General features: G+C 40.0%; 1 protein-coding gene and 1 long non-coding RNA gene across 3 annotated transcripts in view; one reads left to right on the top strand and one right to left on the bottom strand.

Moving 5' to 3' along the window:
• The window catches only part of LOC123478204 (uncharacterized), a 101,399-nt gene that overhangs the window by 25,162 nt on the left and 59,343 nt on the right, over positions 1-16,894 (top strand). The window contains exon 2 of the long non-coding RNA XR_008426528.1: positions 10,342-10,466. This is a non-coding gene — a long non-coding RNA (uncharacterized lncRNA). The remainder of the gene's footprint in view (positions 1-10,341; positions 10,467-16,894) is intronic.
• The window catches only part of ART4 (ADP-ribosyltransferase 4 (inactive) (Dombrock blood group)), a 40,185-nt gene that overhangs the window by 8,513 nt on the left and 14,778 nt on the right, over positions 1-16,894 (bottom strand). The window contains exons 2-3 of one of the 2 annotated variants that reach the window (XM_053921774.2): positions 5,025-5,133; positions 2,491-3,196 (exon numbers count right to left, since the gene is read on the bottom strand). In XM_053921774.2, coding sequence (XP_053777749.1) covers positions 2,491-3,196; positions 5,025-5,133 — 815 coding nt within the window. Of the gene's footprint in view, positions 1-2,490; positions 3,197-5,024; positions 5,474-16,894 lie in introns of those variants that run through there. The other variant, XM_024575669.4, reaches the window with a different exon arrangement.

The raw sequence follows: 16,894 nt of genomic DNA, 5'->3' as shown, positions 1-16,894 counted from the left end.
GAACTTTCTAGAACAGTTTCTTTTTCTAGCAAATAGTGAACTGTTTTTAGTTCATTGAGTTATAGGGTCATCTGACCCAAGGCCCAGCTCACTTAGAGGCATGAAAGAGAATGCTTTCTTTATTAATTCACTAATTCAACAAATATGTGCCAGGGGACTACAGTTAATAGTAGTTAATACTTATTTATCATTTATTGTATGCTACAGAGTATAGAAATAATTTAGCATTTTATTTTATCTTCACAAGAGTCATGTAGGGTTCTATTAGGATGCTCATTATGTAGATGAAGAAACTTAGAGTTTAAGCAGCTTGACTGAGAACACAGCCAAAAAGTGATACAGGCTGGATATGAACACAGAAGGGGCAGGTCTGGGATCAAACTGCCTGGATTCCGTGCCAAGCTCTGAAGTACTGCGTTGTCAAATTACTGCCCATGAAGAACTTACAGAGCATCCAAGATTATTGACTCCTTTAAGCATGATTCAGGATTTCAAATATCCAGTCAAGACCAACCAAGCTTCCAGAACCTAGTAATGTGCGTGGCTTACCTCAGCTAAGCCTTAACTCGAAACCAAGTTAAAGTTGTGTTTGAGTAGTTTTACCACAGGAAAGCGAAGATCATTAGTTTGGGTGGGAGGGTGTTGAAATATTTTTCTTTGAGACTTACAGAGTGGCAGGACATGGGTAATAGTTTCTATTACATATTCCTCTCCCTCAGTTTTTGACTCCTTGACATCCATGTTCTATGATTTTTCACTTAATATATTTTACTCTGCTAGTTAACCTAGTAGAATAGTTATTTGTCTCCAATTCATGATGAAACTTGAAGCAACAGTATCCTAGTCAGGTGTAGTTCCAAAGAATCCTGGAACCTGGCTATAAATGTTCTCATTATCAAAACCTCAGTTTTCTTCAGATTCTACTCTAAGCTGTTCATTGTCCTCTACAAACACTAATCTGTTGGCTCTGTGGGGCAGATACGCATTTCACTCGTATTGTTCCTGCCACACCGACAAGGAGAGAAGGGCGAGGATAAAAGGTGTGGGAGGTCACCTTTCCCTTAGTCCAGGGCCAGAGTGAGCGGGCCCTAGACGTCATGGATGTCAGTGGTGTGGATGCCAGTTTAAGGCTCTTTGCAACACTACAGCTCTGACAGGTAGAGAAATGCTCACAGCCTGTATTATTAACAGCAGCAATAATGATGGAGTAGAGGATATTGCAAAGGGCGACCCTCCCACCCCAAGTAATGATCTTTGTAGCTGGGCTGAGGGTAAACAGCTATACGTATGGACAAGGACATTCCCCTCCCTCTGCATCAAATAGGGCACAGCGTTTGCTACAGAACCACTTACTGCCTTGTGAAACGACCGTGGCTGGCAACACACAAGGATAAAATGGAACCAGTGACATGCTTTTCTAAAAAAAAAAAAGAGCTTTTCAATTTTTAAAATATTGTGATATCTCTAATTTCTCCTGCTTCAGTTTATTTTCCATGATATCATCAGGGTTCTTGCGAAAATATTGATCTAACCGATGCTCCTCCTTTCCTTAACAACTTCTAGCGACTTCTTATTACGTACATACAGCGTGAAGGTCAGAAGTCCTGAGCGTGGAATGCATGAGTTTTTACAGTCGGGCTCCATCAGACCCCTCCAGACCCGACCACTCTCCAGCTCTTTTTCTAGTCCCAGCCCCTTCTTGTGTGCTTCACACCCTACACTGCAGCCATCCAGAATTTGGGGGAGTCCCTGAAGTTACTAGGCTGTCTGAAATTTCTGTGATCCAGTATACTGTTTCCTGCTTGAAATGACTTTTCCTCTCTTCTCTCGCTATAACCCCCCATCCCTACTTCAAGCCCCACCTGGTCCTCTGCCCTGAAGTCTTCCTCGCTTTCCCCAGAGAGAATGAGTAGCTTCCTACGCCGAGGAGCCACAACCATTGCTTAAACATTGGGTGTGTTATTTGTACTTTTGTGTGTAGGTATTTGTTCATATTTCCGCTTCTCATTGGACTAAAAATCCTCCTAGGATAGTAGTTTTGCTTTATTTCTTTTATTTTGCCTGGGGCCTTCTATGCCAGTTCCTGGAACATAGAAGACACTTAATAGATAAGCATGAATGAACGAATCATGCCTCCTGATTTACTTTTAGCACTCCTCACTCGTGAAATGACCATAACAAAAAATGAGTTTGAGGGACAAGGTAAAGATGTTATATATTATGCACAATTGTTTTTGAGGTTTACTCTGTCATCCAGAACATCTGATATATTATGCCATTGTAGAAATACATTTTCCCAGAGGTAGGTAAGGAGAAAGAAGAGAGGGAAACCAAGAAATAAGGCAGGTTTTTTCTCCCCCTAATGTGTCAGTTGCACCATTATTGAAGACCACTTTCTATGTTTTTGGCCTTTTCCCCCCAATCCCACTCAGAAAAATATAATTTATACAAGAATAACAGTCTTTGATCCTAATAAGAGTGAATTCATACCTTTTAGCAGCTGACAGTTATATGTGCTCAGATTTCCAGTTGACCGCAATTGCAACCAGTTTCCTCCTGCGTGGTAGCTCATATTTACAACTTCGAACAACTCATAGGGAGGGACCAGGACCTCCTCTCTGAGAGAGAAGTCTTGTACAGATGCACCCAGGCAGGTAAATATGGTAAACAGAGTTTGGTTCCCAAACTTCTGTGCCTCTTTTCTTAAGAGGGAGGTGGAGAGGAATTGGCCAAATCGAAGGATGGCACCGACATAGGCTTCCAAGTAGAAATCAGCTTCATGATATACCTCATAACACAGAGAGTCATTCTTCATTATAATCCCTTTCCGCAGCAGCTGGATTGCTGAGGTCAGGTAGTAGTGCAGGTACTTGAAAGGGAATGAATGTTCATACTGCCACGGAGACCTGGCAGCGCTGGCCATGGCTCTAGTGAAGTCAGAGCGAACGTTGTTGTTCAATGTGTAAACCAAGGTGACCACGGCGTGCGTGATAGTCATGTTCTCAGGGAGGGCTTTACCTCGGCTCAGCCAGGTTAGGTGAGCATTGTGCCAGACCCTGGAATAATTCCTTCGGGCTTCTAGTTCTTTGGTGAAATAATCCCCTTGACTTAGCTTCTCTATGACTTGTTGGTTGCAGCCTTGGTATTGATCATCAAAGGAATTTGGTGCCAAGTCGAAGTTGATTTTAATAGCAGCCTATAAGGAAAAAAATATTGATTGTAGTTTTTTCAAATCAGATGGTGACTCTGAGATATTCTATGTTCTATGAGACTGTCTCCTCAAGACGAGCCTTTGCTAAAGTAAATTTCACTCATAATCATTCCACTACTCAGTCCTTGTATCAATGACCTGCGTTAGAGGTGGAATTTGATTTGATAAATATCACTGAAAGCTCAGAAATGCTCATTGCCCCAGAGAGGAAGTAACCATTTTTGTGTCACCAAAATCACAGGGTTTTTTTTTGTTCTTTTTTTTTTTTTTTTGCATATTGGGTATGTTGAAGAAAACAATTAATGAACTTAAAGTTTTGTTTTACCTTCTAGTTCCTCTGTTGACCCCCTTCACATTTCCTCATGGGTGTTTTAAGGACTCTTTTAAAAACACCTGAAGCTATGTTGAGCCTCTGAACTTTAAGAAAAGACTTAAGTGATGAATGATGTTGGGTGCTTCAAGGGCATCCCCAGTGAGTAACAGCCCTCTCCTCTGTTCAGGCTCTAAAAAAATTGAGAAAAAAGAGCAAAGATGAGGGCTAAAATATCATTTTTATGAATGAATAATGTCGTGTTGGGGCACACATCTTTAGGTCTGATGGTGAGTGGGCTGGTAAGAATAAATGCCAGAACGAGGCAGCCTTGCCCACTCAGCTATAGGTGGTACTGACTTGTAGCCTCGCCAGGTAAGATTCTTGTCATGGAGGAACACTGACCTCCTGGCCTTTGTCATCAGGCTAGCTCCCAGGAAGGAGAAAAGCAGAGTTAAACTTAGCATACCCAGTTACTCTTCCTTAAGTTACCAATCAGGTAAATTTGCCCACCTCCAGGGTAGCAGAGTGTGCAAAGGTTTGGACAGTGGTTGGTACTGTGCCTAGGAAAGTCACTTTTCTTGGAAATCAGGAATGGGAAAAACACATTGTCTAATGGGTAACCAGTTGAATATTACTTACTGATACCTAGTGCATATTAAACTGAAGGCAGACTCTGAATACAAGTTTACTAAGTACCATCAGTCCATCATGCACCACCACATTTCAATGACTAAAATCCCAAGATGTTTACTGCTTGCCAAAAAAATAATAATACTTTTCTAATAAGCAGTACTCATTAAGGAATATATTAAAAGTTCCATCCAGTCAATGCCAAAGATGTTGAGGCTGAAACTAAAATAAAAATACCATTTGGTATTTATACTGTTATTTATGTTAAATCATCTAGTTGTGTGTAAATTAGAACAAATTTCTAAGAATGCTTAAATAATTTTAACCAGTAACTCTTTGCAGCAAGTTTACAAGTAAATCTAGAGAATCGACTTAAGCCAAAATACAAAATCAGTAATATCGCATTTTGTCAAATCTCATTATGATAAACTAAAACTTTATTATATCACTAATGTCACATATGTAGTCTATTGTCCTTCCACATTAGGTTACTAGTCCCTTATGTGGAACTGTAAATTTTAATACTTCTTTTGAGTTGATTCATATGATACAGTCTAAAGCCAAATAGACTTGGTTAATTTTGCATTATTTGTCCTGCACAAGCTGTGTTTTACTTATATTTTGTGGAGAATGCAGAAAATAATATCATGCCACTAGCTTCCATTATGTCAGATTTATAAACTGTAAAGAATTCCACAGTTGTAAATAATCGTTTTCCACACTCTTCACTAGCTTAACTTAAGATGTCTGAATAAAATTAGATCCCAAGTGCCTAAAGGTTATTGAAAGGCTGGCACCAGGGGAAGGCTCTATTGGAGCTTTAGTCACCCAGCACTCCCCTCTTCAATCTCGCCCTACCTGGGAACTCACCGTGGGTGTCTGCAGGCCAGCCAACAGCAGCAGGAGAGGAAGCTGCCCTGGAAGTAGCCAGGTTCCCGTCACAGGAGCTCTAGTTGTTGGAAGAAGAATCTTCCTGCATCTGTTGGTTAATGGACAGAATTTGCTCGTGTTAAATGTACTTAGCTCTTGCAGCTTCATGCTGAAATGAGCTCTCACAGTTCTCCTTTGGGCTTTTCTAAGTGTGAGTCTCAACAAGACCCTTCCTTGCTAATGTCCATGTCGAGACTTCTGTTGACCACCACCAACGTCACTGCAAAGCTGAAATCTCTGAAATAGCCAGACGTGTGCACCAAACAAGGAGTTCTGAAGTGAACTGAAGTTAGTTTCCAATTTTAAAAAACCCCTAATCTAATCTGTATGTGGAGGAATTCTGAAGTCCTGTTTAGGGTCAGGCTCAGCCGCTCAGCCTCAAATTAGGGAGGCACATTGTACAGTGTTGGAGCCAAGTGGTATTATCTTGAGCGGCAGGCTTTCACTGCGAGTGATGTGATTGGCTCGTGCGTGTTGCTGGGAAGATGCCACCTCAAGATGGGCCTATGTCAGCCCCATCTGGTGCTGCTGATAGGGCCTGGCCAGAAGGGGGCTGTCATAATGCAGAGAACCTTTTAGTGTTACTGTCCAAAAAAAAAAAAAAAAAAAGGCAGCAAAAAGCTGTGTTTGCTGCTTTTCTGCAGAAACTTTGAAACTCTCCAAACCAGAAATTGTGCCTGTTGGGGTCATAGCTCTTCCCATCAGGGAAGGCATTGGATCCTCCCTCTCCACTACTTCGGTTTGCAGTGAACCCTAATGACTGTTGTCAGAAGAGAGCCTCCGAACAGCTAACATCAATCAAAAGCAGGCTGCGGTGCCAAGTTAACCCAGCCCTGGTGTTCTAATAAACACTCCCTCAGAGACACTGCCCTTTGTCGTCTGAACATCCCTCCTCTATTCCCAGTCCTTGTTTTTCTTGAAAGTCTTTTCCAGGCACAGCTCCCGATTCATTATTTTACTGCAAAGGGAAACTGAATCCTGTTCTTGGTAATACTGGTACTTTTTAAAGCACTTTAAAATATCTTTTTAAAAAGATTTTATTTGTTTTTAGAGAGAGGGGAAGGGAAGGAGAAAGAGATGGAGAGAAACATCAATGTGTGGTTGCCTCTTGCGTGCCCTTCTACTGGGGACCTGGCCCGCAACCCAGGCATGGGCCCTGATTGGGAATCAAACTGGCAGCCCTTTGGTTCGCAGGCTGGCACTCAGTCCTTTGAGCCCCACCAGTCAGGACTAAAATATTTTTTAATCTAAGTTTTCCAATGATCCCAGCAGCTCTGTCTCATTACAAAAGTTCAGAATATCTAGAAAAGTATAAAGGAGGAAACAAAATTATTCATAACCCATAGCCCAGAGAAAGGTACTATTTAGATTAAGATTTGGCTTTATACACACATACACACATATTACTCTAGGACTGAAATAATATAGTATGCAATTTTACGTACTGTTTTTTCCCCTAACATTTTAATGTATGCACATTCCCATGTAATTTAATACTTACTGAAAACATAAGTTTTATGGTTGCACTATATTCCACCATAGGTGCTGCCATGTAATGGAATATGGGGTGGATCCGTGGGTGATGCTGTCTCAGAAGCAGACTGAGTAGTGCATAGAACATGGACTCTTGAGAAGGACCTCAGTTCAATTTCTGGCTCTACTACTCCTTAATGTTTGACCTTGGGCAAGGTCCTTAACCTCTGTGTTCCTCAGATTCCTCATGTGTTAAGTGGAGATAATAGTACCTCACTCATTGAATGGTTTGATGTATTCATAACCCTTAAAACAGAACTTGGCACCAAGATACTGTTCAATAAATACAAACAATGATCAATTCCTACCTGTTTATTTCAACTTAATACAATTATAAATAATGATTTATGAGCATATTTTAGACACAAATTTTTGTGTGCTTCTTGCAATTTTAAGACACATTCTAGAGCTGGACCACTGACCAATGCAATATGTTTTTTTTTTTTTTTGGACTTAATGGAAAACATGAATGTATGAAAATATCTTTTTAAGACTAAAATTCTTAACATTTCTCATTATCAACTGTTAATTTGAGATATTGAGGTATGAAGAGAACTAGAATTAGAGTCTGAAAACTTGAATTATGGGTCTAATTCTATAGTTTGCTGGCTGTGTTAAAAAAAATGAGTAGGCCGTGCTGAGCCTCAGTTTACTCAACTTTATAGATTTGTCAAAAGTAAATAATAATTACCTTTTATTGAGAGTGTACTGTGCTTCTAGACCTTTTACTGTGTTATCTCAACCCACGAGCATCTGTCAAAATATATTTAACCCTTAGTTCAGGGGTGCATTTTATTACCTTTCAATTACCTTTTATTGAGAGTGTACTGTGCTTCTAGACCTTTTACTGTGTTATCTCAACCCACGAGCATCTGTCAAAATATATTTAATCCTTAGTTCAGAGGTGCATTTGCTGAGGCCCTGTGAGGTTAAATAACTTGTCAGTGAGAATGGCCCCTTCCTCTCACCCCTGTGGCCCACTGACTCCAAGAACTCTAAAGAACTCTGTGTTGTTTTATTATTGTCTAACAGATTTTGTTAATTCCTAATGTGACTGCCGTTTCCAGGCTAAGACCACTAGGGGACAGTAGAAAACTTTGTGACCTTTTCATAGTAGGTGTGAGAGAAAGAAAGGGAAAGAGGGAGGGAGGGGAGGAAAGGGAGAGACAGAGACAAGAGACAGAGGGAGGGAGAAAAGAGAGAGAGAATACCAATAATAAACTTGGGTAAGAAAAGGCCAGAAATCTGGTGTGTGAGTGTGCATACATTTTAAAATTAAAATAAAAAATTAAAAGGTTTTCTGACAATGTTAGAACCATTAAAAAATCATCTTTTGCCTTGAGGGCGATTTTATTAAAGTTCTCATGAGATAACTTAATATTCGTTAATTTAGAGCTTGGGGTTTACTCGGCTATTATTTTCTTGATGATATCCAGTTCTTCCCAATGCAGTCTATGTGTGCTTTCCTGGATGGGTCAAAGGGCACAGGGTTTGAACTTGCACAGATCGTGTTGACGTTTTGCCTCCATGACTCTCCAGCTCTTGTGAGTTTGAACAAGTCATTTTAGTTCTACATCTAGTTTTCTCTATATGTAAAAGTGAAGATGATAACACCAATCTTGTAGGGCTGTGTTGACAACGAAACTGAAATACTTTACACAATATCATGGAATGGGTCTGGGAACTACGCTGTCTCGGAAGCAGATTGATTAGTGATTAGAACGTGGGCTCTTGAGAAGGACACCGCTGTCCAATTTCTAGTTTTATAGCTTCCGTATGTTTGACCTCGGTCAAACTAATATCCTCTCTGTTCCTGAGTTTCCTAATGCCACGGGCGCTTACCGGGTGCTCGGAGCTTGTTGGTTTTCTTTCTTTACACACGACTCAGGTATTTGAAGACCAGTAACTCATAGGGTGTCCAACAGGGCGAAAGTTAATTGGTATTCATTTAAAAAGCAGCTGTCTAGGAAAAGATCTTGCGAGTTTTCTAGAATAAAGTGTGACACTCTAGGCTAGCTTTCTAAAGCTCCTTTCAGAGCTCGGGTTGGAGTAGTCACTAGAGGGCCCAGCTTGGGGGTTAATTGTACCTTTTGCCACCAGCCTCAGCGTTTGGAAAAGGTTCTTTCTCAGTCTTTGCCGTTTAGATCTTGTTGAACCTCTTTGGACTTACATCGATTTAATGGGGGTATTTTACTGCTAGAAGTGCTGGTAATCCAAAGGAAAACAGTTTGATAGAGACCTCAAATTTTGATAGAATGGTTTTACTATTTTAACTGGTCAGTTCTCTTTTACCTTTAATGCCCTTACAGAAGGAGCAAAACTACCTCAACTATGTCATAGTTTTTATGACTCTTTATTTAGATAAAATTTTAAACTTACAAAAACATCGCAAGTTTCTGGAAAAGGAACACATACATATCTGAGAAACTCACATAAACCCTGTCCACTTTCATTGATTGCTTGTACTTTCCCCAGTGGCTCCATCAGTCAGTCTCTTTTTTCTAAGCCACTTGAGAGTAAGATGCAGACATCATGCCCCTTGTTAAAAGGGAAAATGGGCCATATGAAAAATTTTAAGAGTTTATTTGAGCAAAAGTCAATTCAAATTGAGCAGGACATTAATATTCACTGGATTCATACATTGATAATGAAGAAGCAGCAACGTGATTGCTTTGTGGTAGCTTAGCATAATTTGTATGATTGTTTCCTGGTAATAGGGACATCTCCAAACAATTTTCTAACATATTTATTGGAAAAAATCTGCATGTAAGTGGACTCATGCAGTTCAAATTTGTGTTGTTCAAGGGTCAACTTATTGGATGGGCTATAGATTAAGCATTCACCTTATTTGGAAAAGCCTACTTGGCTATTTGTGATTGGTTGTCCTTAGGTTTTGATTTCTTAACCTTGAGACCTTCACAGGCTTATATTCTGGTTTGTTTTTGTAGGCTTACAGGCATTAGAACCACTTCAGTCTAATGGCCTCCTTATTTAATTCATTTAACACCTGTAGGGGTGGAAAATTATTTTCTTTTTCCCTTTTAGTTTTTTGGCAGGTAAGTCTTTCCGATTAAAAAAGTTATGTCTGGTAATACAGGTCTTTTTCTGGCACGGGCCCCCTATCTAAATTACTTTAGGCAGTTAAGGGAGAGGTAAAGTTTTTCCTGAGTCTGCTGGGTCTTGTTTGCCTTCAGCTCAGAATAATCCAGATATCAAAGTGGCACATTTTGGGGTGGTGTATGCTGCTCCCCTTCACACCCTTCACCCTTATATACCTCAGAATTTATTTTCTAAAAGCAAGGACATTTTCTTACACAACCACAGTACAATGACCAATATCAAGAAGCTAACGTTTATTCAACACTATTATCCAATCTATAGTCCATATGCAGATTTCACCAACTGTTCTTGTAATGCCCTTTACAGCTCTTTTCTGGGATCGCAGTTTGCATTTAGTTGTCCAGTGTATTTAGTCTTCAAATTGGAATATTTCCTCAGGACTTACTTTGCTTTTTGACCCTGACCTTTTTGGAAATTATCAGCCAGGAATTTTGTAGAATAATTGGGGTTGGCTATTATTTCCTCATGATTAGATTCAAGTCCTGCAGCTTCGGCAGGAAAATCGCAGAAGCGATGCTGTACAATTCCCAGGAGGCACTTTGCACCCATTGCTTCAATATGAAATATTGTCTGACCTTTCTTCTTTTCTTTTCTTTTTCCTTAGCATAGGACCTTAATGCTGGGAAAGAGGTTTGATTTCATCGTCTTTCACCCACCGTGAAGCTTCTCCTTGACATTCTTAGCAGAGCAGCTGCTGCTGTGTGTGTTTCTGCGATATTGTGACTTACAGTAAGTATCTATTTAGTCTTGTCGCTGGGTCCTGGCAGACAACTCCTAAAATTTTGTAATTTCCTGAGTCACAAGAACTACAGAGGCACCCCTTGTTCCTATTTCCTCTAATAACACCAGAGCCATAAAGGTGAAATGGGCATCTTTTGTTATTTGTAACAAGCACCTTTCAATGTGGTAACATTTAGAGTTTATGTTAATGTGGTGACATTTAGAAGCCCCTAACAACTATGGGAAACCAACCAGAATTGAGAGTATTAAAAATTAATGCTATTTCCAGGGAGAGGTCTGTGATCCCACTTAAGTCCTAGAGCAAGTTGCTAGATGGGGAGAGGACCTGAGTCCTGGACCCTGGGCCCCAGGTCCCTCTGAGGTGCCAGCTACATATGCAGCCTTCTGGAAATGAGCAGTACTGGGCTTTTCAGAGGTGGGAGGAGGAAGATGGCAGAAATGGGCAAGGAAGGAAGGAAAGAGCAGCGTTACGATATGAGCAGCCTGGCAGTTTCATTCTAGCATTTTCTGGCATTTTTGTTTTGGAGTTTTAAACGTGTGTGTATGATGTGTGTGATAATATAATATTTTGGGGGCCAGTTGTCTACTAAACTGTGTTCCTTCATTTTCTTCACTGTCCCACTTTGGCCCATGTTTGGCTCGAAGTCCTGGTTTTTCCTCATGTGCATTGAGCTTGCTAATTAAACTGAGATTTCCAACCCACAATAGCAACCCTCTCTGCTCCTTGGATTAGCGGTTGTGAATTCAGTGCCACGCTTGTGTTAGCTCCCGGACTCCATTGCAATCAAGGCACGCCTGTTTTGGTATGATGGTTTTCCATTCAACTCCCATTGCTTTACACATTCCCATTGTGCTCATTAAGGTGCAGTGAGCTGGAGGGCTTTTTACCAGGTTTGTATCTGTTCCCCTGCCTGGTCGGCCCCTTCCATTTATTCCTGCGTGATGTGTCTCTGATCCTAGAAGGGTGTTATTAGGGAGGGTGACCCTTACTTTTTTCCTGGTGGTCATTGTGATGTCATGTTTCCTGCGGCTCAGAAGCCTACCCCTTGAAGCTTTCTTTTCACTTGTTACCCCACCAATTATAACAGATTTTAGCCCATCTCCTGTTTCTTTGGGATCACAAACTACTCCCTAAAAATAAAATATTAACTTCCATTACCCCCAAGTCCTGACTGTGTCTTGAAAACTTTTTAGCTTCTGTCCTCTACTAAAAAGTGACGACTGATTTCCTCCACCCAGGTGTTGCCTCTCTGAGAAACAAGGTAAAGTGTGGGCTCACTGCCTATTGCTGTTCCCTTAGAGCTGGGAAGAGTGAGCACTCCTGTCACGGGTGGTGGTGAGCACAGAGGATAATCCATACTATAGTCATTTTTCTGCTAGGTTCTATGAATATGTGAAGTTAAATCCAATTTACCAACTTAAAGATTAATTTTCTTTGAAAAACGCATCTTCTTTGAAAAATTAGTATTTTACCCATAAATATAATATTGCTCTTATTCCATAACATTCATAACCCTGGCCTTATGCTCACAGAATTTTCACTCTTCCTTTGCCCTGAGACATGTTACAAATCTTTTTATTCTAACTAACTATGCATGATACAAACAAATCAGCACTTTCTCTGTTACTTTATTTTATTTTCCATTCACCAAAGAAGAAAATGTATCAGTCTATTTTACTCCAAATGTAATAATTCATTAAATAACACATTATTATTACATTAGCTTCACCTAATCCCAATTTATTCACTGTTGTTTTGAATAATCTCTGATCTGTTATGGCCAAATCGCCCCCATCTCCCACTGTTTTTTTCTAATATTTAAAGATGCTCTTCTGGCCCTGACTGGTGTGGCTCAGTGGGCTGGGCATCGTACTCAAACTGAAGGGTTGCAGGTTTGATTCCCTGTCAGGGCGCATGCCTGTGTTGTGGCCAGGTCCCTGGTTGGGGGGGGTGCGATAGGCAACCAATGTTTTTTTCCCCTCTCTTTCTCCTTCCCTTCCCCTCTCTCTCAAAATAAAAAGTAAAAACTTTAATAAAAAAATTTTAGAAAATAAAGATGCTGTTCTGTTGGTTCAAGTTTTTCCTTTCCAGACTCAACATTCTGACTCAGCTGTTCCTCAGACTCTCCATCACCCTGGCCATCTTCCTCTTTCTGAATTCCTGTAAGTCAGTGACCCTTGTGAAATGTGGCAACAGGACAGCACACATGTGTCCAATCAGTGGGGCTAAAGGCTTCTTTTGTGCTGAGCGCAAGCTAAGGTGAAGCAGTTTTTTTTGGCAACTGTGTCATTTTTTTTGACTCACTGAATTTGCACCTATTATAAATCATCAGTCACTCCTCCCTGAATTTCTATTATTAAGTCGGATATCACTAGTCATATGCACCTGTAAATATGAAATAGATTTAGAAAGCCCCGTTTTAGGACCTTACATTTATGCATACTTAGCCTTTTTATTTTAACCTGTCAACGACTTCATGAATCTTGATGCTGATACACAGTGTTGTGAATTTGCAGTTCATGTGAAACCAGTACTTAAACAGCATTTTAGCATGTAATCTTTGTGAGGGCGGAGGCTATGACTTGTGTTCACTGCGTTTATAGTAGTGCCTGTCACGAAATAGGCCCTCAGTATGTTTCATTTGAATACATCTTTGTATGCATGAATAAATCTATTTTTGCCAAATACTATGCTGAGCATCTTCTAATATATTTTCACTCAATCTTCCCAATAATTTGTGAGTAGATATTGTTGCCCCCTTTTTACTTTTGAGCACACTAGCACTCAGATAGGCAGTGTGCCTTGTCCAGAATTGCTATTAGTGCAAAACAAATGAAAGATTTAAACCAGGTCTTTCTTTGACTCCCAGTCAATAACCATTTGCACTATATTGGAAAGTTGAACTTCTAAACCAACAAAAACTACCATCAGTATTTACTGAATACTCTCTATATGCCAGATATACCGAGGTCTGCCCAGAAAGTATCCAGCAATGGAATATGAAAAATAGAGAAATTTATTGAAGAAGTTACAAGATATAAGAGACATTGTACATAGAACAATGACACTTCAGTCCCCTTCAAAGTAGGCACCTTGGGACCTCACACAGTTCTCACAGCATCTCTTCCACTGTTTAAAATACTCTGCAAAATCCTTTGTTGGAATAGCCATCAGCTGCCCCATTGTATTTTCCTGAATCTCATCAATGGTCTGAAATCTCTTCCCTTTCAAAGGTGATTTTAGTTCTGGGAAAAGCCAGAAGTCACAGGGTACCAAATCCAGGCTGTAGGGGGGCTAAGTCACCTGAGTGATTTGATGTTTCGCTAAAAAACTCTGCAGGAGATGTGATGCATGAGCAGGCGCATTGTGGCGATGAAGCTGCCAGTCACCAGTTGTCTGTAGCTGCAGCCGTTTTCACTGTACTGCACCTCTCAACCGACTAAGAATATTGAGGCAGTACTCCTTATTAGCTGTTTGGCCTGAAGCAGCATACTCATGATGGACATCACCTTTCCAATCAAAAAACACAGTTAACATGGTATTGATCTTGCTGAGACTTTGTTGCACTTTCTTTGGGTGTGGAGCACCAGGTGAGTTCCTTTGGGACTTCTGGGCCTTTGTTTCTGGATCACAGCTGTATATCCATGAATCATCTCCAGTTATGATCTTCTTGAGGAAACCTGGTTCATTGGTAGCAGTTTGAATCAAGTCATTAGCAACAGCAGCACGATGTTCCTTCTGTTCTGGCAGCAGAAGCCGGGGACCAAATTTTGCCATGATGTGTTTCATGCTAAGATCCTGCATCAAAGTCTTGGACACAGTAGTTTTTGGAATCCCCAAATCAGCTTCCACCTCTCACACTCTCAGTTGCAGATCTTTGTTGATTGCAGCCTGTACGTGTTCAACATTCTCAGGTGGTCTGCTTGTTGCAGGCCTTCCAGAATGTGGACCACTTTCAACAGATTCTCAACCATCTTTGAAACATTTGTGCCACACTTTTATTTGCTCTGCACTTGTTGCATCATCCCCAAAAGCCTTCTGAATCATCTGAATAGTTTCCATGGAGAAACGTTCAAGCTTAACGCAAAATATGATGCAGATTCATTGCTCTACTCACTCAGTCATTTTGAATGTGATGGCCACATAGTACACTTGCTCACTCAACAGTGTCTGTCACCCCCCTGACTAGTACAGTGAAGTCGTCATTGTTCACACATCACATTCCAGTCCACTCTCTCTGGCTGCCAGGTTACATCGATGTCATGGAAACCATTCTTGTTCTGTTAGCAATGGCTGGAGTTTTTCTGGACAGGCCTTGTAAACATATAAATGCCATACATGCTTAATTTCACTAAATTCCCCCAGCCATCATTGTTGGTAATGGTATTATCATCACTCCCAGTTTCCTGATGAACTTTGGTTTAAAGTAAGGATGGTAATATTCCACCTTCCTTCCTATTTCCCCTCTTGTTCTCCAGATCCCTTGTTGGGCTGAAGGGGAGTGGCGGTGTGTTTGGTCCTCTAGTTCTCACTCTCCTGACTGACTTGTGTTTTTGAACCCTTGCACTCTGAATCTACTTGGAAGGGGTTGCACAAGCCTGATTTTTTCTTATCTAGAAGATTTTCCTATATTTGATTCTTGTCCATATGAAACTATCGTATGTAGTGGCTCCTTTCTGACTCCGCATATTTCTCTGAATTTGGTGTGCAGGGTATGTGATTTTGATTCAACCTAGATGAATTCTAGATGCAGCTTTAACATCCCTTGGCCAGCCCTGTTATCTTGATGTTGAAGTTCTCAGTGGTATTATCTCTTTTCAAGTCCCTGCATGATCAAAGGACACAGATATGGGCTTCACTCCAGATTCTGCTCTCTCTAATCTGATAAAACTAAGCATATTATTTACCCTCTTGGAGTCTCACCTTACCATTTTGGAAAATGGAGTTAATACAATCCATTTCAAATGTCATTATTAGGACTGAAAGAGCAATTTTATGAAGTGTTTAGGATGTATCTATTACACAGGAAGTGCTCAGTAAATGGCAATTACTACTTTAGTTTTTATTACTGGGATTATTATTGTTTAGAAGGAACTTGGCTAGATCCAAATTAATATCTTCATTGTTCTCAGCACTGTAGACTAATCATCAGATCAAGGTGGTCAAAGTCATCTGTATACACAATAGTTCTCTGGCCAATGGATCTCACTTTTCATGTAGCTCTATTTTCAATTGTGTTCAATTAGTTGATTGCTTAGCGAAGAACTTGGAGAGGAAGAAAAAGAGATTTAACGAATCAGATGAGGGCCCTTTAGTGTTTTTTTTTTAATGTTAAACTGTTCAAGTTGGAACTGTTCAACACTTTATTATTGTTCCCATTTCCTTTTTTAAAGCAATTATGAATTTATAAGGATTGTTTTTTCTCTTGTAGAATAAAATATCTGTATATTTTACATATAGATGTTTTGTAATTTCAATGTATATTTAATATATTTAATTGTAAAACTGTTAGTTGATAGATACTACATTATTGTTCAAATGTAGAACATAAGAATATCTTAACTGAGTGTGTTACATAGGTTTTCTGGACCTGGTATGCACTTTCACTGCTTAATTAACCGTACTTTTTCACTTAATTAAAAAAATGTGCCTTTAAATATTGTTTCAGGCTGGAAGATCTTAGGTAAGACCCTAATTGCTGTCAAGGAAAACATAATTTTCCAGCCAGCTTAATAGAACCACACAGTCTTACATTCATGTGAATTGTGTAGAAAACAGAACCATACTGTAATATTGAGAGGGAAAGTTTTGGTCAAGCTGTTACCTCTGGATTTTGACTGCAGTTACATAAACATTGACATTTTGTGATTAATGACTAGGAAAACAGTCACACCAAAAGCTCAGGGTTAGCATTATTTTCATATTGGACTAGTAGAAAAACATAGTATGATTTTGTTAACAACTTGAATTGTGAGGTTCTGGAGCCAGCTGGGGCAGAAGAAGTGGGTAGCTAAGCACATGACCTTCTCTACTTGCTCACTTATACCTGACCTTCCTTAAGTTAAATAGGCTGGTAGCCCATAGGTGGGGATAAATCTGAAAAGGCAGTTATCTATGGAAAGGATGGTGCATTGACTTTCATGTGTCAGGATACAGAGGACTGGCTACAGCCTTTTTCCCTAAGGGGAGAGTTTGGATGTGGTTATGGGTTGAAGAGACCCTAACCTAAACAGAAGGGGTGGTGGGAGAAGGCAGGGCAAACAAAGGGAAGTAGGAGATACTGCAGAAAAACAAACCTATCTTAGGATTTTCACTTGAGTTGGTCTTTTATATAATGAACAGTCTTCCATTTTCAGATTTAGGTTAGAAGTATTCAATTCTAGGAAAACCAAGAGGTACATAAATTAATATACTT

Source organism: Desmodus rotundus, chromosome 3, assembly GCF_022682495.2.
Source record: "Desmodus rotundus isolate HL8 chromosome 3, HLdesRot8A.1, whole genome shotgun sequence".
Lineage (NCBI taxonomy): Eukaryota > Metazoa > Chordata > Mammalia > Chiroptera > Phyllostomidae > Desmodus > Desmodus rotundus.
Note: the sequence above shows the minus strand (reverse complement) of the source record. Positions and strands in the feature narration are given on the sequence as shown.